Source organism: Armigeres subalbatus, chromosome 2 (genome assembly GCF_024139115.2).
Source record: "Armigeres subalbatus isolate Guangzhou_Male chromosome 2, GZ_Asu_2, whole genome shotgun sequence".
NCBI classification, from domain to species: Eukaryota; Metazoa; Arthropoda; class Insecta; order Diptera; family Culicidae; genus Armigeres; species Armigeres subalbatus.
This window is the reverse complement of record NC_085140.1, coordinates 47554319-47576816: the sequence shown is the minus strand read 5'-3', so window position 1 is coordinate 47576816 and position 22498 is coordinate 47554319. Positions and strand designations below refer to the sequence as shown.

Genomic DNA, 22498 nt, shown 5'->3' with positions numbered 1-22498 from the left:
TATTTTACACTCGATTCCATGCTTTAAACATAAGAATGTTCAACTTATTTGCTCAATTCTCCAGAATACTACTTGCACAAGGTACTGTCTATGCCTTTGTTCGTTTTATTTCATTTGCACCCTCGGAATTGTTTATGCTGCATTCGCAGTGCACTCGTATTGGTGACTCAGAAAATATGTGACAAAGATGGCGTAGCTTGTCATCCCCGTGGCACATACCGAGAGCTCTAGTATTTTTTTTGGATGGTCGCTAACGGCGCTGGCCACGTCCTCACGGTCATCGGGGGATGGGAAGGAATTGATGATGCAGTCACTCGCCCACTGCAAGCCGAGAAACACCTCTGCACTCGCCACGAGTTCCTGCGGAGTTTTATTGGATTCTGGGGGTTAGGTTTTTTATGGCACGTTCATCTTGGTTAACGGGTTGCCAATGTGATAGTAATGAAAGGGTGGTATATTCTAATTGGATGCCGAAACGAGCTTTTTTCTTGCTAATTTCGAATTCTAACTGTTACCTGCTAGAACTCACCAAGTTGTAGGTATAGGGATAGAAGATGGAAACGGTATGAAAGCCCATTTCCAGTTCTAGCGATTGCTAGAACATGAGAAATATATGAAAAGATACAAAGTAGGAGGAATGGAACGGGCCTGGGATTGAACCCACGATCTCCTGCGTATGAGGCAGAAGCGGTAGCCATATGACCACCAAGTCCGTTTTTGAAACTGCTCATTCTTATCAGTCAAAAAAGTGATATGTCTGTTTCACACTTTTATTTATGCCGCGGAGGCCGTATAATTTCTAACGCAATTTTTAATAACGATTTTTATTACGGTTTCGCGAAAATTTTCACGAACCCACATATTTACTTCATTAATTAGATCCTCTAAAACGCTTGTAGCTTATGTTTTAAGGAGTTTACGTTTTTGCCGCGAAAAAAATCAGGGTGATGTGCCGCACCTACCTACTATCAGCACTTTAATGAGATATTATTTTTATGTGGGAAAATCATGTGAAATACGAAGATCAATATATTTCAAGAGATTGGAAAGAGAAATCTGCCCACAAAACTTCAGACCTCATAGGATATTTGTTCATTTCTTAATAACATGCTCCGAAATTGAAGATATTTGCACAAGGAACGATTTAGATTTAAACTCTGTCGTTATTTATGATTATTATGCGCAAAAGATATTTTAGTTACCAGATAAAGATTGTCGCTTCGGTTCCCTTTGTTCTGCTGTCCGAAACATGTGTGGTACCTATCTGTCAAATCGTATGTATTTCTCCTTTATTGACATTTAGCGAATCTCCCCGACGACAGCGACAATAGTGCTGTCCAATGAGCAGCTCGAAGTAGCTCGAAGTTGTTCCCGTCCTGCTCGTTCTTTATTGTCAACAAATGGGCATGAGCAGGACAGGGAGAAACTTCGAGCTACTTCAAGCTCTCATTGGACAGCACTAATGTTTATCTTGTAACTAAAATATCTTTTTTATGCGCGCTCACTACTGAAAACATCATAACAGTGTCGTAGCCAGAAAATTGGTTTGGAGGGGGTTTCCTGAACATTTTTTTTCATCCAAAAAAAATTTTCTTCTAAAAATTTCGTCTCAAGGGGGGGGGGGGGTTATACCCGAACCCGCCCCCCCCCCTCCCGTGGCTACGCCACTCCATCATAATAATCAGAAACAGATCAATTTGTGCCCCAATCCTTCGTTTTCGATTGATATTAATATGGCTACAGGATATGAAATAAAAGAGCAGATACACTACGAAAGAAAACCAGAAATGAAATAAACATAGCTTCGAAGAATATAAAGTCATTCTAAAATGTTCTTCTTCTTGTTGGCATTACATCCCCACACTGGGACAAAGCCGCCTCGCAGCTTAGTGTTCATTAAGCACTTCCACAGTTATTAACTGCGAGGTTTCTAAGCCAGGATACCATTTTTGCATTCGTATATCATGAGGCTAGCACGATGATACTTTTATGCCCAGGAAGTCGAGACAATTTCCAATCCGAAAATTACCTAGACCGGCACCGGGAATCGAACCCAGCCACCCTCAGTATTGTCTTGCTTTGTAGCCGCGCGTTTTACCGCACGGCTAAGGAGGGCTCTCTTAAAAATGTTAGACAAGTTGAAAAAAGGCCGTGAATATAGAAAAAGGCAATATGTACAATTTTTGACACGATTTGTGTAATTGATTGTGGGAGAAAAACTATAAAATAAAAGCCTATTAATGACTAATATCCTCGACTGTGTATTGTTACACAGTAGAAATGATAAATTTTTCACGCGATAAATTTGTTTGTTTTTGGGAATTTGTGTTTGAAATACTAATATAAATGATTATGCTTTGCTGAAAAATATCGTTTATCGCAGAAACAAATTTCTAATTCCATTTGTCCAACATTTCCCACGTGCGGAATCTCCCCCTGCGGTGTGGCATGTCATCCGAATATGACTTTTCTTTTTGTATCGCAAATAGCACAGTCCATTTTTTTTTGTTTCAAAAATGACTTCTACACTATGTAGTTGGATCCCTAAACTTTCAAAAACAATAATTAGAGTTTAAATTCAACGGTGTGTTTTGAAGAAATGTCGATTTTTAAATCACCCGGAATTACCCTATTTTGTCTCCTTCATGTGCTCAGAATTATTTATTTTAAATTTTGTTCATTCGACATTTTGTCTCTTCAACCTTTTGTCTTTCGACCTTCTGTCCCAAAGCCCCCTCCAATATCGAGATGTAGTGAGGCGACTGTATGAGAAACGACAACAAAACAGATATCATTTATTGTTTTTGATGTATTAGATATTACACAAAAAAGATCTAGTAGTCTTGAAATTTGAATAAACAAAAGGTAAGCATTGTAGTGAAGAAACATTCCGAAAGGTGTTTCAGGACAAGCATTTCGGAAATCAAAACAAATTTCACTCGCATTTTCAAGGGCATCTTACTCAAAACGGAAGCAACGATCAACTATCTTTTTTTTTATTACTTCACGCATGCTGCGACTGATTTATGTAATAATTCGCGTTCTAAACAGAGAAATAGTAAGCTAATGAAAAGTAAGACAAGAGCCAATTAAACAGGAAATCGGCTGTTGTCTTGTTTTCATATGTGCTAACATTATAAACACTTTCTTGTTGCAAAACAAAAGTCTGACAACCAACCAACCTCCATCCATGATCTGAAAATACTACGACTCAGAAATAATATGAAGATATATACTGCCCTTCTACGCATAGTTGTCCCATGTTAGTTTTTGTGGATTTTGACTTTTCGCCACAGAGCAGTCTATTTTGATGTATACTTTTAGAAAGCTCTAACAGATTTCGAACTTTGTTCGGAAAATCTTTGAAAACAACATCAAGTCTATTTGTCCCATTGCTTAATTTCTACGCATAATTGTCTCGCGGTGATTAAATTCATCATTATGGCGAATTCCTGTTATTTTATGGAGCAACACACATTGAAATAGCATTTTCTGTTTAAATCTTTTAATCTTAGCCTGTACCCCTGATTAATAGAGGGAAATTTGTACATTACTCATTATGAACGACATAATCACTTCAACCACGTGGATGGTTCACTTCCATAGAAAAAGCATGTGGAGACATATGTCAATCGCAGTAGTCATTCATGAAATCATGCACTGAACGGGGCTGATATGCGTAGAAACCACAAAACAAGTGCTCTATTTCTCGGCATAACTGTCCCGCCAAACTATTTTCATGATCGTGGACGCAAACTCTATTTGTGGGTGAAAAATAAGAATGATTTCAATGAAATTAAGTCTTCTGAATGGTTCTGTAATGTAATAATCTTATATTTCATTCAGGTTATACGCCAGCAATGAAAATTAGGATTCAATTTCAAATGCCATTTTCTCATTTGTCGTTTTTTTAATTTGGTACAAGCATGCGTAGAACGGCAGTATATATATATATATATTCCTTTAATTAGTTTTGTTCGACGGTATAAAACAAAATAGGTCCCAATTGCTCCGTTGGAAGGGGTAAGTGGATTCTACAGGTGAACTTATTTCCTACAATACCTATATTTTTTGTAATTGAATAAATAGCTTCCAACACGTCTACACTTCTACAACGGAAGCATATAATAATGTATCCGTGTTTAATGATCTGAAATACATTGTTTTCTAAATATGCGTTAACAATTTTGCTGATCTAGCGTTTTGTAGGTCCCACTTGTCCCGAGGTACCTTAATGCTCGCATGCTGGTTAATTAATGCCAAATATCATTAAATATACTCTGACAAAAAGAAAAAAATCGAAGTATAGAAACCCCCATACGGTAACAATTTGTTACATATTGTACATCGCGTGCTTTAATTGAGTCCCACGCCTCTAAACAGATTTCCTAATGCTTTAACAATCTGATAAATTAATATCAGATACGACTCATTAATTTGGAAAAATCTCACAGTAATGACCTCCCATCAATAACCATTCGAACAAACCGGACCAAAGCGTTTGAAAATAGCTCCACCTCCTTACCCCATGATAAATGTGAACATCGAAAATGTTCAAACAGAAGTTAATTAACAAAACAATCTTGTCACCACTTTTTGGTCAACTCATTTACTACTACCGGTGGCCGTCCAAACAGTTTCAGTCGATAAACCGCCACACCAGATTCGTTAATGGTTACAATTTTTTAAATCGACCGGAATGGCAGCTACCGGCTGCCCAAATGCAAGTGGCATGCAATTTTAATTACCAACAACAAACGTTTGCCACTGCCCGAGGTGATCGTGCACTGCCCCTCGTTTATCCGTCCCGCCCTCTCAATGGATTATCGTGGTAACCACGCCGTCGTCGTCGAGGGACAGAGTTTAGGAATTATTTTTTGGGTAAATTAGTTTCTGTAATTAAATTGAAAAATCGCTTTCGCTTTCGGTTCGATTTGCTCGGTTAACAGTGGCCTCAACTCAACTTTGGCTGGCCCTAACTGCTTACCATCCAATGGTCAAACGACACACATGTACGGGTGGACTCAAATGATTCGAATATGTACGGCAGTCCATTTCCTAGTGCGAACGAGTTGTGGACAACAACGTGGTTAGCACTCCGTCAGAGTGCAGCAAAGTTGAACGTTTTTATTTCTTGAATTATGCGGTTCACATTTCAATTTATGTGATTGTTGGGAAACACAATAAACATCGAATACCAAGTGAATGCAGTTAGCGAGAGGGCCTGCCCTCTTGGCTGCTTTTTTTTGCGATCAATCGGTGTGGGAGGAAATAATTAATGTTTGCTGCGGATGAATGACTAGCGGGAACGGTGATTTGAGTTGGTATCGTTATTGCTTCAATCGCTCATTGTCGAAGGAGTAGATGATAACTTTGTTGCAATATGCTCATCGTGAGTGGGTTGACTGTTTTTCATGTGGATGCTTTTAAACTTTTTTAAAAAACTTATCTACATTGAGTAAAAGTGAGATATCCTTTCAGTCAGTTGACCAATTTGCACCTAACCACCATATAGTTTTCCCAAAATTAGTTCTTTTTCAATTAAAAAGATATCAAAGGTGATTGACTGAATATAGTGAATATGACTAAATAAAAGGCTCAAGTGCACGGGGAAAAGTGATCAATGATGAATTATTCATTTATTTCATTAAGGACAAGCTTCCCGGGATCTAAAACTCAATGCTCAACTGTCGCTTTGCGACAGCATGCTGTGGCGCAGCAAAGCTGAAATAATAAAACGCAGATTTTCTAGGTTCTTTAAATTATCCGGGAGTTGACTTCAATTGGTCTACCGGTTCAGCTACTTCTAGTGTCAAACGTATAGCAACCCAGCCTGTCCATACAGAGCTCATGCGAATGGTTCACCATTTAAATAATTTGGAGACTCTTGAATATCTGCAATTGTCCTATTTGAATAGTCAATCAGTCATAAGGATTTATATGGACGTGCTTGGTTGCTTTTGGTTTTGTACCAGACATAGTTGAACTGGCAGACCAATTGATCTCATCTCCGGAACAATCTGAAGAACCAAGGACTTGTATTATGAGCTTATTTGAATAGTGAAGCATTCACAAAAGCTTATGGACTTATCCGTACATGTATTACAGTCAAACCACCATGAGCCGATGTTCTATGACTCGATATCGACTCATGGAAGCAAATTATGCCACATTAAAAAATACTATCCGGGGTACTGTGATGGTCCCTTCAAACGGCTTCCTAAATATTTTCTATTCCACATCTCGATATTTCCATGAGTCGACAGTCCCTTCAATATCGGCTCATGAAGGTTTGACTGTATTTATATGACCTTTACAAACCCTTGAAAGTCAAGCGGGCAGGTAGTAGGGTGGTCATTGGAAATCCAATACATTCTGGGGATAATGTCTTCTATAACCATATCATTTTTTCTGCAATATATGTATTTTGTATTTGATTTTTATTAACTCAAATTTGTGTGATGTGCTTCGAATTTCAAGTGGAAGTATTAATTTTTTTGACGCAATGCGCAATATGCTGAAGATCGGGCTTACAAGGTCTACCGAATGATCAATTCACTCCACATATATGATATTTTTTCTACGCTATCCTTAGTGCCCGCTATTTCAATCTGGATTTATTCGTAGCAATTACTGGAAATTGTAATTTACATCCTACGAAATGATGTACTAGATAACAAAATCTACAAACCACATTAATACAATGCTTTTTGTATAGCTTATGTCTGGAATCATTCTCAGGATTCCCTGTTGTTGAAAATTAGATCTTCAAGGTATGCTTGATCTGACGCAAGGTCAATTCTCTTCACACTTTTGAAAATGGCTATACTGCTTCCATTTTGACCAAATGATCTAAACTCCAGGACAAATTGGAGAACTTAGGACATCTACATTATCCTAATATGAATTGCAAATCATTCCTAAGAGCTTTAGGGACTTGCATCAACATGTTGGGTTGGTATCGATTTGGTATCAGGCGTAGATGACCTGGTACACCAATTGACGTCAAATCCAGAACAATTTGGAGAACCTAGAACATCTGCTATGGACTCCTACAATAGTGAAGGGTTTAAGGGACGTACATGGACATGGTGGTTTACTATGTACGGTTAAGTATTAAAAACCGAAGATACATGCTACAAAGCCCATTGTTATTCAGAACACCAATTTCAAGATATTTTTAATGGCCTTGAATTTCCACTAACAGTCCCACTATCTATCCATCTAACTTTCAAGGATCTGTACAGGTCCTACACAGTAGTTTGGAGCACTTTATGCAAATAAAATTATCATGTATTTAGAGCAACTAGAACACGGACTTCCTGGTATTTAGGAGGAATTGGTACAAACTTGCACAAATTTCAAAAAATTGAAGCATATTGAACAGCGCTATCATTGATTTCATTTCATTTTATTTCCCGTGTACATAAAACTACAACTATTCCTCATGACTTTAGTGAATCTAAGCAAAAATCTCTGAAAACCTCAAAAATACATAATTAAACGTTCGTCCTGGGCATATACGGTTAAGCATTCACAAGGACTCTAAGGACTAATATGGACACGCTGGGTTGCTATCGGTTTGATACCACTCGTACTTGACCTGGCAGACCATTTGAACTCAACTCCCGGACAATTTGGAGATCCTAGAATATCTGCGTTGTACTCATTTGAATGATGAAGCATTCGCATGGGCTCTTAGGACTTATATGGACACGCTGCAGCGCGCTGGGTTGGTTCCGGTTTGATATCAGGCGTAGTTGACATGGTGGACCAATTAAACTCAACTCCCGGACAATTTGGAGAACCTAGAATATCTGCGTTGGACATATGTGACTGGTGCAGCATTTGCATGACCTCTAAGGACTTATATGGATACGCTGGGTTGCTATCGGTTTGATACCAGTCTAGCTGATCTGGTAGACCAATTGAACTCAACTCCAGGACAATTTCGAAAACCTAGAACATCTGCGCTGGACTTGGTTGACTGATGAAGCATTCGCATGGGCTCTTAGGACTTATATGGATACGCTGGGTTTGCAGGTTTGATACCAGACGTAGTTGACATGGTAGACCAATTGAACTCAAATCGGACAATTTGGAGAACCTAGAACATCTGCGATGTACCTATTTGAATGATAAAGCATTCGCATGGGCTCTTAGGACTTATATGGATACGCTGGGTTGCTATCAGTTTGATACCAGTCGAAGCTGACCTGGTAGACCAATTGAGCTCAACTCCCGGACAATTTGGAGAACCTAGAACATCTGAGTTGGACTTATTTGAATAGTGAAGCATTCGCATGGGCTCTAGGGGCTTGTATGGATTTGTTGGATTACTATATAGGTTCATGCTTCAGGCACATAAAATTTTAATTTATTCAGAGCAACTTCATCACAATCTGCCAGATGTATTGGAGGCCTTAAGAAAGTTTTTGTTACATTATTTTCACAAATCTCATACAAATGAATCATATTGAATAGCTCTGTTCATACGGGCTATTAAACAGACTACTAAAACGCCAAATATGACCAGTTTCATATATGACTGCCTTAAGTTACGCTTTTGGACCACCTAGTTTTCTTAACCATAAAAAGAGGGAAGAGTGTGGAGGGTTTACATGTGGCTAAAAGTACAACTATTCTCTTGATTTTAGTAAAAAATCCGCGTAAAAACCTCTAAAAACTATATGGTTTTCAAAATTGAAAGTTCTTCCTGGGCATTTACGGGTTTAAGAGTCTCTAACAAATTAAAAAATATCTCGTCAAAGTTAAGTTATTCGACAAGGATAATGTATTTGTGATGGCCTCTTAAATTCCTGGAAATACCTCAATGAGGTCCCATACCCACAGAAGGTACATACCTACAGTAGACTTTTCCTTACTCGATGTACTGTAACTCGATGTGAATCATGGCTACTACGATCAGTTTCTTGATGCTAATTTTGATAATAATAACGAGTGGTCAATGGGACAGGAACGCAAAAGACGGAATTCTAATTTGATGTAGAAAACAAATTTTTCCTGCAGGTCCAATTCCAACAGTTACCTGCTAGAATAGTCAAGTTGAAGGTATAGGATAGAAATGGAAACGGTATGAAAGTCCATTTCCTGTTCTAACAGGAACGAATTCACGAAACAACAGAACGATGCGTTTCAATATCCAACGCTTGTTGGACGAGCGGATAGGAGACGCCACCGGATCTGGCGACGTAAACAGATTGTGGGAACATATCCACGAAGCTGTGACTACAACAGCGCAGGAAGTGTTGGGCACTGCACAGCGACGACAAAATGGTTGATTTGATGAGGAGTACCAGCAAATGACGGACGAGAAAAATGCTGCTAGGAGTCGAATGCTAGTGGCTCGTACCCGTTCCAACAGAGAGCGGTAAAGTGTAGCAAGGGCAGAAGAGAAACGAATCCACCGCAGAAAGGCAACATGAAGAGAATGTGATTGCTGAAGCGCAGGAGAACATCGATAGAAACGATATGCGGATGTTTTACGCTACTGTCAATGGCGCACGGCATAAGACTGCGCCAGTGCCCGCTATGTGCAATGACCGAGAAGGGAGTTTGTTGACAGACAAGAATATGGCGGCAGCCAGGTGGAAGGAGTAATTCGAAGATTTGTTGAACGTTGGAAATGAAGGTTCATGATGGACATAGTCCGCGACGGTCAAGCTGTGGAACTACCAACGCTGGACGAGGTAAAGAAGGCGCTAAACGAGCTGAAAATCGGTGAAACTGCTGGGATGGACGAGATCCCGGTCCAGCTTGTCAAACACGGAAGTGAGCAGCTGCATCAACCAATCCATCACATTATTTAATAAATATGATATGGAGGATGAAGAACTGCCTGCCGACTGGTTGGATGGCCTCATATGCACAATCTATAAGAACGGGCACAGACTAGAGTGTGCCCATTACAGAGGGATCACCCTTCTGAACTCGGCGTACAAAATTCTGTAGCGTATCCTTTTTAACAGACTGAGACCGCTTGAGGTAGACCGCAGGTAGATATTGAGGAAGACCTAGTGATGTTGGTGCTGAGGTAGTGCTTGATGTGTTTGAGGTTGTTGAAGAATTTATTTACCTTGGAACGCTTGTGACATGTGACTATGACGTTTCCCTAGAAGTGAAAAGTCGTATTTACTTACTTATGGATCCTGTGCACCTCCGGTGGTGAAAAGGGCCGACTTAAAAGATCTCCATCCTGAGCGTTGCCCGGCTATCGCTTTAACCTGTTATCAGGTTAGATCTCGGTCGACTTATTTCTTTATTGAGGCTTCGCCGCCATGAGCCTCTGGGTCTGCCTCTGCTGCGATGCCCCGCTGGATACCAGTCTTATATTGTTTACAGATTTCTTTTCCGCCCCTACGTAGAGTGTGGCCAACCCAGCTTCACTCCCGATCCCGAATTTCTGTTGCTATCGGCCTCTGGTGACAACGACGATGGAGCTCGTTGTTTGAGATCCAGTTGTGAGGCCACCAAAGTCGTATTGATCCTGCGAATTGGGCCTTTTAAGGATGACGTAACCAGCCTAGGTACCGCAACATGCAGATTTAAACGAAATTTGCTCTATACAAAACTCTGATTTTACCAGTTAAGTACCCTTTTTTGGACCAGAAGCATGGACGTTAAAAGAGGCGAACCCGAGGGCTTTCCACGTTTTCGAGCGAAAAGTGCTGCGTACAACCCTCGGAGGGAAACTATAAAATGGTGTATGGAGCAGACGCAGGAAGCATGAGCTGCATCAAGTATTTGTATACTTGTAGAAGGATATTGTGAATCATATAAAATACGGCAAACTTTAGTGTCGGAAGAAATAATATCGTAAACAATGTTCAACAGAGAACCGGATAAAGGCTGAGGATTTCGTGGACCGCCTAAGACCGACTGAATCCCACAGATCCCGAGATATTTAACCAAACCGATCTCTCATATACAGTAGCGCCACCTTGCGGCTGAATAATGAATCAAACAGTTTCTCAATATATTGGTTTACAATTATCGGACAACTATGTAGAAGGTGGCAGCTTTCTAATTCCCGCAAATCCCAAGATATCGAACCAAACTGGTGCTTTCATATACACTAGCGCCGCCAAGTGGAAAATTCCAAATCATTTATTTTGTTGACTCATAGGGCTGCATGTCCCAGACAACACAAGATCATATAAGATGCTAAAGTGGAGGCGATATACGCACTTCCCCATACAACTTGTACGTATATCGCCTCCACTTTAGCTTTATATGTGGCATCATATACGAGTTTGTGTACACATTAATAAAGCAAAAAAAAAAATACGAGTTTGTGTTGACTGGGGTGATCATTAATGGATTTAGAAATGACTTTACTACGCCAGGATTTCAAGAAATGTTAGAAAAAACCCCAGATTAATCCACCTAGCGGTAGAGGTGTGCGCCGGTCCAATATTTGTCAGCGGTGGCGTTTGTCAGAATTTTGGTCGGCGGCGGCGTTTTCAGCATCACGACGATAGCCATTTTAGCTGGCGGCGGCGGCGGCGTGAATCGGCGTGGGGATTTTTCATAACGTTTTTCTAAGATTTTTTTTTGCATTTTTTCGGGATATTTTCAAGACATTAAAAGAAGAATCTTTTGAATTTTGCATGAAAAATCTAATGAACTTCTCCAGAAAAATCTATAAGTCTTTCCAAAATTTGGAATTTTTTTCGAGAAGTTTTTGGAATTACCAAATAAAATTGTTAGGAATTTCAGCAGAAAACTTTTCGATGGTTATTTGGCGTTTCAGTCTATATTGTGAATGAAAAACAACTATATGTTTTCTTTCTCCAACTCGATCCTTATAATAATAACATACATAATAATAAGAGAAATAATAATAATAATAAAACATATAGTTGTTTTTCATTCACAATATATACTGAAACGCCAAATAACAACCAAAAAGTACATTGCTAACAGTCGACATATTTCAGCAGAAGATTCGTCGCAATCTACACGAGAAACTTCAGCATTTTCTCAAAAATGTTTTTAACTTCTACAGGAAAAACTGCAAAAAATACGAAAAGCTCCTGTTGTGTTTCTGTTCAGTATTCTTCGAAATTTGCACAGAAAATTCTTGATAAATGTTGGAGAGTGTGGCTGGTAGAATGGGTGTTTTACCGTAGGTTTGGCATGGCCAACGATAAAACAGTAAATTCTTAAGTATTTCCGCGGGAAACTCTTAGGAGTTTTCAAGAAAAACTCTCTGGAATGTTAACGAGAAATTCTCCGTAAGTTTAACGGAAACTTTTTTAGAATTTCTGCGGAGGATTGTTCGAAATTGAAAAAATATTCGAAATTATAGGATTTCTACGGGAAATTCTTTGTACAGTCATTTAACTGCAATGCTTTTAACTGCATTTCGATAGTTACATCAGTTTTGCAGTTATTGGACAGCTGAGCCTCAAAACGATATCAAAATCGATGATAGCTGCATATCCATCCGTTTGGCACATTTACGTTGAAAAGGCCTATTGTCAAACGATCGTTGAACAAAATTTCGTAACCTCTCTACTTTTTAAGTCGATAATGGCCTTTAAGCCAAAAGCCATCTAACCCAATCCCATTAAGCCGATTTGAACGTTTATCCGAAACTATTCGGATAGACAACTTTTTGCCAAACGATCAATTCAGCCGAAGGACACTTTTCAAGGAATGTTGCAAAAAGTACATTTTTGGGCTAAATGGCTCTTTCTGCCAGACGACATAGTTTTACCAAACGGCATTTTTGGTCGGCATATTGACGGCATATTCAGCCAAGTGCCCGAGCAAAGCCTGACATCATAATGAGAGCAAAAAGAAAACATATTTTGATATTGACATCAAATTGAAATCATAATTTGTTTTCAAGCTTTGATATCAATGATTGATAAGTTATTTTGATATCAATATGCTGTTGATTTCTGAATTATATGAAATCAAACTGATTACTTATTTCGTTATCCAAAAAAAATTACAAAATCAGTTTTCGATTTGCTCTCATTGACAAGAGAAATAGTTTTCAATTTGATGTCACAGTAAGATTTGTTTGTTTTACATTTTGTTATTTTAACCGTTAAAACGACCAAAAGGATATCATCCTGAGTTACCAAAATTAGGCGATTTCACAACAACCAAATTAGTTATAGATTTGCTTTTAAGCTTTGCTCGGGTGACCTGTAAGGGTTAACAACTTTCCGGCCAAATTTTCCTTTTGGCTGTCCATTGCTTTCGGCCAAATTACATTTTCGGTCATACCAGTTTTGACCTGATAACAGTTTCCGTTAAACGTTTGGTTTTGCTAAATGGTTCCTGGTTTAATGTCTTCTGGTCTAAAGACCAGAGGCCACGGAATTTTGTCCAATGGTCAATTGACATAAAGACCATTTCGCCAAACAAATGGCTATTTCTGACCATATAATCTGTTCAATACGAGGTTCAATCATTGTAATTTGGCCGTATGACCCTTTGGACCAAATGACATTTTCGGCCAAATGGCCCATTTTGTCAAAAAACTATTTCTGCTTAATGACATTTTTGGCCAACGATCGTTTCGAACAACCTGTTAGGGTAACGGCTTTTTCGGCCAAATTACCAGTTCAGCCGTCTGCCGCTTTCGATCAATGGAACTTACCAAGAATTTCTGTGTGTGTGTGCGTCATCCTCTATCCCTCGCCCATCTGGGGGCGTTGGTCAAGTAGTACTACGAATAATTTGATCAGATCTCATGATCCGTAATGGTGCCCTTTTTGTTACGAAGACTAGTACTGCAAAAAGGATTCACATCTGAAGCAAGACAGGTTTCTTCAGGAAGTGTAGGGTATGGGATATACTAGTTGTTTATAACAGGTACAGCAAAACTTCACAAGGACGCCCTTATTCGTATTAACTACTCAGGGAGTAGAAGGCCAAGAAGAGCCACCGTTGCTAACTAAAGCGTGAACCGGATATCTGGGACTCCCACAATATCTGCAGCAATAGCAGCAAACGATGCCCTGTGCGTATTTAGTATTATATTTTAAGCATTTAGAGATTGGTGAAGAAATGAGAGAAAGATAACTAAAGAATTAGAACGTGCTCACCAATTTAGTTCGTTCGTCCAGAATTTTGCATTTCCTATCATCCTTTGCTTTCATTCTTGGCCCAACAATGGCTGATTTGATGAGGAAATGTTCTCATGGGGTTAGCGGCTGTGGAAATTCCGGTAGCTGTTAGTGCTTCAATATCTTCAAATGCTCAGAAATTGGGAACAGTTCAAATATTGAAAAATTAAATTCTTGAAACTGAAAAGATGAGACAAAGTAGGAAGTATCAAATATTGAAAAATATGGACCTTTGTATGAAAAATTGAATTTAACAATATGTCTAAGTCTAATATAACGTAACATTTCAAAATTCACAGAAATGAAGAATATCAAACAAACTAATTTGAAGATTTCTTTTAATTTGTCATGTGACATGTTTTTGGATTTGTATTTGAACTTTCATCGAGGGTGGCAATGCGCTAAATGGGGGTGATAAAGGGCACTGTTTCAATACTCTTAAACAAACTGTTTAGAAAATAATCACTCGGTCCTTAAAATTAAAAATTAAATTTTGATATGGTTTCGTAAATTACTAGTACCCAAAATGATTACCATCATAAATTACACTAAATAATAATCGATAGATACTTATATAGAATATACTGCCGTGAATCGCATATTTGTCCCATATGAATAGGAAACCCAGCAAAGATGGGACAGATATGCGATTCACGGCAGTATAATAAACAAATAAAATTTAAATGATACTCAATGATTCCAGACTACGGCAAATTTCTGCGTCGTTCATTTAAGTTTTCCATCTTTCAAGTTCTTCTTCATCCATCAAGCCAGATTTCATGAGTTCCGGAAAAGACTGGATAATATGAATGTCAACCGAATAGCAATGTAACACATTTTCAACAGCACTCTCCATACGAAACCACTTTCTTTAATTTAAAATTTTACATTATATACAGTTCTGCACTGATTGCCGCCTATTTATTTACTATACATACACAACCGCACATTTCGATAGTACACACGCGCACTTTGCTATACATGTGAGTAAATATATCCGGTGGTATACGAATATAAATCCGGAAAACTTCTGGGGTGTAGTACCAGCCGAATTTAATGCTATACGCAATCAAGAGAAAAAAAATCGCTGTCAGAAAATAAAACGCAGCCGTCCGCGCGCAAGGCTTGCTTCGATCCCATCTGGAACTTACCAAGAATTTCTAAGAATTTCTAATCGAAAATAGAAAGAATTTTCTGAACAAATCCAAAAAATCCTCAAAAATTTCGAGCATTTTTCCGATGTTTAAAAAATTGCTATGCCAAACTAGCCATTTAGTGATAAACTTATCCCTGCGAAAAAATCATTTTAATGAAGGATAAAAAAACTAGCCGTCTTAATCAATCTAGATTGAGGAAGTCAACGTTAAAGCATCTATTTTACCATCCTCAATTTTCTATGTAAATTGCAAAGAATACTCAACAGAAACTCAAAAGGAACTTTCCGTGGATGTTCTGAATATTTGCACAGAAATTTGGAACAACTTCCAGTGAAAACTCTGAAGAGATTCTAAAGAAAATTCTAAACAATTTTCCTTGGTAAATTCGAAGAGCTCTATCCAAAGAGTTCTCGAAACTTGAAAGTAGTTCCCGTGGAAAATCTGAAAATAATTTTCAAATGAATATTGTGGAAAAACTGGAAATCTATCATCAAAATTTTGAGGCGATATTCAAAAGATTCTCCCGTTATTGTCTTGAAAATATCCAAGACTAGTCAAACCTGCCCGATCTCGCTCGGCTTGTTTTTTCTTCGTTCTAAATGTCAATCGTTTAGTCGTCGCCCTCTAGATCGATTTCATTTCGAGCTTGATGGTTTTATTCGGAATTCATGGAAACGCATTATTTTCAGACATCATGCACGCGTACAAAAAAGGATGAGATTGAGCAACGACTGCTACCTACGCGCACATAAAATTTTGCGCACGCGAGTCTCACGAAGCTTGTGTACCTCACATTAACATTGGTGAGTCGCATTGAGACATCTCAATGCGATCAGCTCATGCGCTGTTTGCCATGGCAAACCTTTGCAACCAACAGCGAAGGTGCATGAAACCAGCTTGGGCGGGAAATTTTCATTCAATAAAATCGTCGCCTAAGTAACGCCAGATATGCATTCCTAGCGCATGAGATGAGTCTCATGAGACGTACATTGAGACACGCTCACTCAGTTTTCGCATTGAGACACGCTCACTCAGTTCAGCTTCTCTCGTCGCACTGAATCGGTGCTACGTGAGCTTTTGTAGCTCATAGCATACTGTCTCATCCATGTATACACGAGAATTAAGAGACTCTGATTATTTTTACATTTGTTCAACTTTCCCAGCAAAATGTTCTATTTTTTCATATACATAAACACAGAAGAGCCCAAAACGATTCGATTGGTGAGTAAATCTTGCAAATCGGTCAGCCCGTTCGTGAGTTATATTGCCTCAAAGGAAATGCAAACTCATTTTTATATATAGATGATCAATTCAGCCGAACGACACTTTCGACCAAATGTCCATTTCGGCCAAATGGCCCTTTTGACCAAACGACTATTTTGGCCGAAGGACATATTCACGATTTTTTCAGTCAAAAGAACTGTTCGACCAAATGACATTCTCGGCCAAATAACTTTAGGCTAGATATCCTAGCAAAGTCTGAAAACATAATGAGATCATATAGAAAACATATTTTGATTTTGACATTAAATTGATTCATAATTTGTTTTCAAATATGTATAAATAATCATGATTGATTACATATTTTGCTGTAGATTACTATATTGAATGATATGACATCAAACTATGTACTTATTTTGTTATCGGAAAACAATATCAAAAATAGTTTTTGATTTGCTCTCATCGATAGCAGGAATAGTTTTTGATTGGATGTCATAATAAGATATTTCAGCTATTACCTTTTGTTATTTTAATCGTTAAAACGACCAAAACAGATATCAAATTAAGTAAACATAATCGATGATTTCACAACACTAAAACAAGTTATCGATTTGCTCTTAAGCTTTTCTCAGGTAGGTTTCTACCAAATAGTTTTTTCGGTTAAGCAACATACTCATTCGGCCGTATAACTTTCAGCCTTGTGGCTGTCTGCTGAACGACTCTTTTCTGTTCAAAAATTTAAGTTCAATTAGATTTTTTGGATTTCAACGGAACTCCTCCGCAAATCTCACGCTTAGTATTTACGGAGAACTCTTCAAAATGTTTACAAGATATTGTATGGAATTTTCATGGAAATAATTGGTATCTTCACGAAAAATTCTCTGTAGATTCAACGTGATGTTGTAAAGATCTATCAGGAAATGATACGGAAATTGCACTGAATCTATGGAGTTTCAACTGAAAGTTTGAATCGGCGTGGAAATTTATAGATCAGCGGCGTGGCAAATTTTAAAATGTCTTCGGTGGCGGCGTGCCAAAAACTGTCGGCGGCGCCAGCGTGGCGCGACGGCGCACACCTCCACCCGACTAGAAGAGCATAACAAAAAATTAACGCAATTTTAACATATTGTGATATTTATAACTTATTTTGATACAATTTAGTTCTCAGTAGCCATTATCTTTCAAATGTTGTAACAGGATTATATCATAATATGATTTGAAAAATGTTTAACACCGAATTGCCCAACAGTAGGCAATTAAAATAGATGTAGCAAAGTCTCCCAGCCATAGATATCACAACGCTGATATAATTTGAAAAGGTTGCCTTATTTGTAATGTTGGTAATTTCATGTTCTCTAAAAATATTATTGTTCAGACAAAAACAAAAAATTATGATTGTTGATCGCAATCTGTAGCCCTATCACGACCTGTAAAAATTCCAACTGCACAGAAACAATATATTTTGTATCTGATTCTATTATAAATTTCTAACAAAATATGTTATTTTTATGATAAAATTGTAACAAAATTTGATAGTTTTTTGTTTCCAGTCGTACAGTTTTTGATAGAAATTTAGATATTTTAACAACATCCTGCACCATGTTTCTAACACATTTTGTTATAAAAATTTAGTATAACATAATAACATAGGATGATATAATTTTGATATGACCTTCTAGTCGGGATAATAACATATGATGATATAATTTTGATATGACCTTCTAGTCGGGTAACTAGCGGCAATGATGATTTATTATAAAGGCCGAAAAAGCACTTTAGGGAAATAGATTGCATGTTTTTTATTATTTTACATGTATTCGAATCAATTAATACGCATTGCCAGCACCACTAAAATATTTTTTTCGATTATGATTTTTTTTACCGATCGGGCCGATTTTCAATAGCAAACAATGGGACCGATGTTCGAATAAATCGGGTAATGCTAAGTTCCCAAAAGTGTGCCTACAAAATTTGTACACATACACACATATAGACATCACCTCGGTTCGTCGAACTGAGTCGATCGATATGCAGCACTAGGGGGTCACCGGACCTTCTATCCAAAGATGTTTTTTGGAGTAATCCTATTATATCCTTTCGATACAAGTTTGTTATACGAGAAAGGCAAAAACGGATTTCCGTTGGATTCATTGGACTTGATTAATTGTCCTCAATGAGAATATCTATCCCCTTTATTGTTTTTCCGAAAAAAATCACGTTGGTATCATTTTAATTCGTTTCAATAGAAAACGTTGTCGGGCTGTTGTACTTTTTACAACATGTGAGTTCTCGTATTGTGAAAACTGAAGCGACTTGTGGAAGGTTAAATATTTTTAAAAGCTGATATAGATGCCGCCCGCTACTCACCTTCGTTCCAGCACGCGGTTCTTCCTGCGCTTGTAGGTTCCGGTGTGGCCTTTGATAGTCCTGTACAGTGACATCACCATCGTGCCGATTTGTTGTTCTGAAGATCTGCTTGAGGGGGAACTTTCCAGCTGGACACAAACTGAACTCGCTGTATGTATTCGAGTGGATTGCTGCTGCTTTTCACAATTAGATGGCACTAACTTCTTTTATTTACGATCGAAAACTTATTTTTTCTTTGATTGAAGGGAAATTTTATCTCAAAATTTTTCACTTTTTTCACACAACCACACTAAATCACACTTTTACTTTCACTAAAATTAAAAAAAAAAATAGATAGGAACTTCTAATAGATATGCTAAAAAATATGTTTATGTCACGTGCATCCACGTGATTTTCGCTGGAAAATCTACGTGATCACACTAAATCGTTTCTTCTTCCATTCCTCTTCATTCGGATTTGCCTTCTTCAGCCTCGCAGCGGCTGACGACGCGTTTCTTGGAAAACTTTTATTTTTCCTTCCTGGCCGGGCCGCAACGATTCGTGGCAATATTTGAATGTGGGGTAAAATCGGTATTCGTTCGTCGAAGGTATGCAGTGGCTCCGCTGCACCACCTCGCGAATACAAGAAACTGGTTCACCCAAAACGATGTGTTGTGGTGCGCGCGCGCGGTTAGGAAAATGATGAGGGGAAAGTGTACAAAATGGTTTTACATTGGTTTTGTAAGCTGTGGTAAAACTAAAAGCAAACACGAACGACTATGGTGACGATAACGACGACGACGCCACCAACGACTATGCCAAGGGTGGTAAAACACGTGGTCTAATTGGCCGTTTACTACACTTGCCGCACCGACTGGTGGAAAGGAATCCTTGAGATGCAGAGCGCGTGTGGTTTAGCTGCAGTTTTCCCGCTTGGGTGGTTGTGCATAAGAGGTGCGGTTTTACAGCTTTTTGATACTAAGTTTCTTGAGCTTAGATTGGAGAGAGCCACTATAGATAGTTGCAATCGAAGTCTATCTGGACGGTATACCGACTATCTGAAAGTAAAAATAAATTAAATAAAACAGTAAATATTGTATCATTTGTGATCTTGAAATATTTGAAAATTATTGGAATTTAATTTTTTATTAAAATGAGAAAGATAAGAGACGAAGCAAATGCAATTGCTTTTCATTCAGTTTGGTTTTGGTTATTGTGATAAGCTTCAATAAAATAATGAGTTGACCCCACGTTGAAGTGCACTAAACACGGGTTGTTTTTGAAACTACACAACAGCAAAAATAACATTCAGTTAGGGATGACACACAAATTAACTGAAAGATTTTTATTGATTTTTCAGCACCTCACCTTATAGTGAGGTTTTGCAGACATTCTATGAGGAGCGTAGGAAAATGCCAGAATCTCCCTTCATTTATATATTCAACATTACAACATTACAATGGATTCACAATTCTCCCAGAATTAGGTATCAAAACTAATTATTAGCTCGTCAACCACTGCAAAACAATTGATTGTTTAATCCAAGTATTCAAGAAAGAAGTTTTCATGAAAAGGGGCAATCTTTAAATATGTACCTTGAAGTAAATAAAATTATATATCTGTCAATTAATCTATGTAATTTAAATTAATCACATCATTATGCTAATATCAATGTCATTCCATGGCTTATAAGTATAGTCGATCGCTTTAGATATAGATCTCAGCATCCGTTCGCACGTCTTATTTTTTCTTAAATACCATTATTCATGACAGGATAGGGTCAAGATTCCATTGGGTGATACATTGACGAAGATCAACCCCGTGAACTTCCAAAAGGTCATCTTCTCTTGATCCTGTACCTCGTCGTTCTACCTCCAACCAGGACCGCATTCTACGTAAATCAAGCCAATAAATTACGGCCTTTGTCTCGGCACTGTCGGATGGTATAGATTACGCTGCATAACATACCCAAGTCAAGGTCAACCTGACCGATCCGACGACGGGCGACCACTGCCGCTGAACTTCCGCTCACATCAGTCCCATTATTGCCCACACCGAGCTCGAATTGTATCACATGAAACCCTCGACGAGAAGAGCGGCATCAATGGGGACGCTCCTTTATGCGAGACGTAATTTCGCGACTGCCGCAAAAGTCAGGGTCGAAGCCACATGTGACAGGGCAACTCGCCAAGTCGTTGTTGTGGTGTTGCAAACTCCGATGGTTTCGTCATTAAAAATGATCAAGTTTTTTCCCTGCACTTATAATCTCTGGTCGTTGGTGAGAAACAAGTTTCAGTGCTCTGAAAGTGGTCCCTCGTTATGAAGTCACATCTAGAACTGGTATGTCGGAGGAAACAGGTTAGTCGGACTTAGCCCAGAAATCATGAGCGAGATGAGGCACATATGCTGATATGTCCGATCGCTGATTTTTGCGTCAACACCAAATATGTTAACCAGAGCATATTGGTTCCAAAACCAATTAATCCACTGAGTATGATGGATCAACCTTTAGAATGGTATGGCCACCGACTGATTTGAAAAAAAATTCAGCTAATCAGTAACAAGGTTAAAATATAACAAATGAGTTCGACTGGGATAATTAAAACTAATCGAATGATAATTAAAACGGACACTCCCTATACAGGAAATATCAAGCTGTCATGGTTTTGATGAAGCTCCGAATGGTTCCTGATGTTCCATTTACTATTATCGTGGTTCAAAAAGCTGATTACATTCACATGAGCTAAATAAAAATCATAACCAGTGAACATTAATCAAACGAAGCCGTGTGATTCGGATTGTAGGTTACTATCACATTTGTTCACTTCTTCTTCCTTACAAACTCGATAATTCTATATTACAGTCAATTTCCGGTTGACCAATAAAAATTGCTGTTTCTTGCTGTGGTATATTGCAATTAGTGCCTAATTCTACAGACATAGATCATGAATTAAAACAATAATAATCGGGAGCTTGGCAGAAGGAAGGTCGTGTGATATGTGCCATCACAAATATTGCCCTCCGCTCGCTTTCAAATCAACTTCTATAAAAACATTCTTCATGCCTGCCGTATCCTAACGGAACTATCAATTCTATACTTTCGCCTCTAATTCTATCATGAACATGTACGTCCAAGTTTGGAAGATGATATTAGCATTTCCATATCATTGTAAATCGTTTAACTTCACGTAGAAGTAACACACACGAAATCATTAATTTAGAATAATAATCTCCAAAACGTCATTAGACATGTTTTGCTGTGATCGAAAACGCACAGCGAAACTAACTAAGCAAGTGAAAAATTTACCAAACAAAATCACGGTCCCGAAAACGAAGATGCTTTATTTTATACTAGGGACTGCGTGAATCACGTAACATGTGGCAATGTTGAGCAAACTTCAAATATAACTAATTCGCTCGCCGTTGATGTCGCTAAACCGAATATTTGATTTTGGATTAGTTTGGAATCTTCAGCATACATCTCCTCGGAAGGCCGTCTCAGACTTGCTTCTCTAACGCTACGGATTGGAGGGACTCTAAAAGCCATCCCTGGAGTTTCCAAAGAAATGGAGAGATGTTTCAAGTGCATGGACTTCGGACATCTGTCGAAAAACTGCAAGGGTCCTGACAGATCTACACTTTGCAGGAAATGTGGCGGGGTAGGAC

The 22498-nt window shown here is 38.4% G+C and overlaps 1 protein-coding gene across 1 annotated transcript in view; it reads right to left on the bottom strand.

Moving 5' to 3' along the window:
- The window catches only part of LOC134218541 (uncharacterized), a 757540-nt gene that overhangs the window by 701377 nt on the left and 33665 nt on the right, over positions 1-22498 (bottom strand). The window contains exon 2 of the mRNA XM_062697669.1: positions 18854-19164. Coding sequence (XP_062553653.1) covers positions 18854-18933 — 80 coding nt within the window. The 5' untranslated portion in view covers positions 18934-19164. The remainder of the gene's footprint in view (positions 1-18853; positions 19165-22498) is intronic.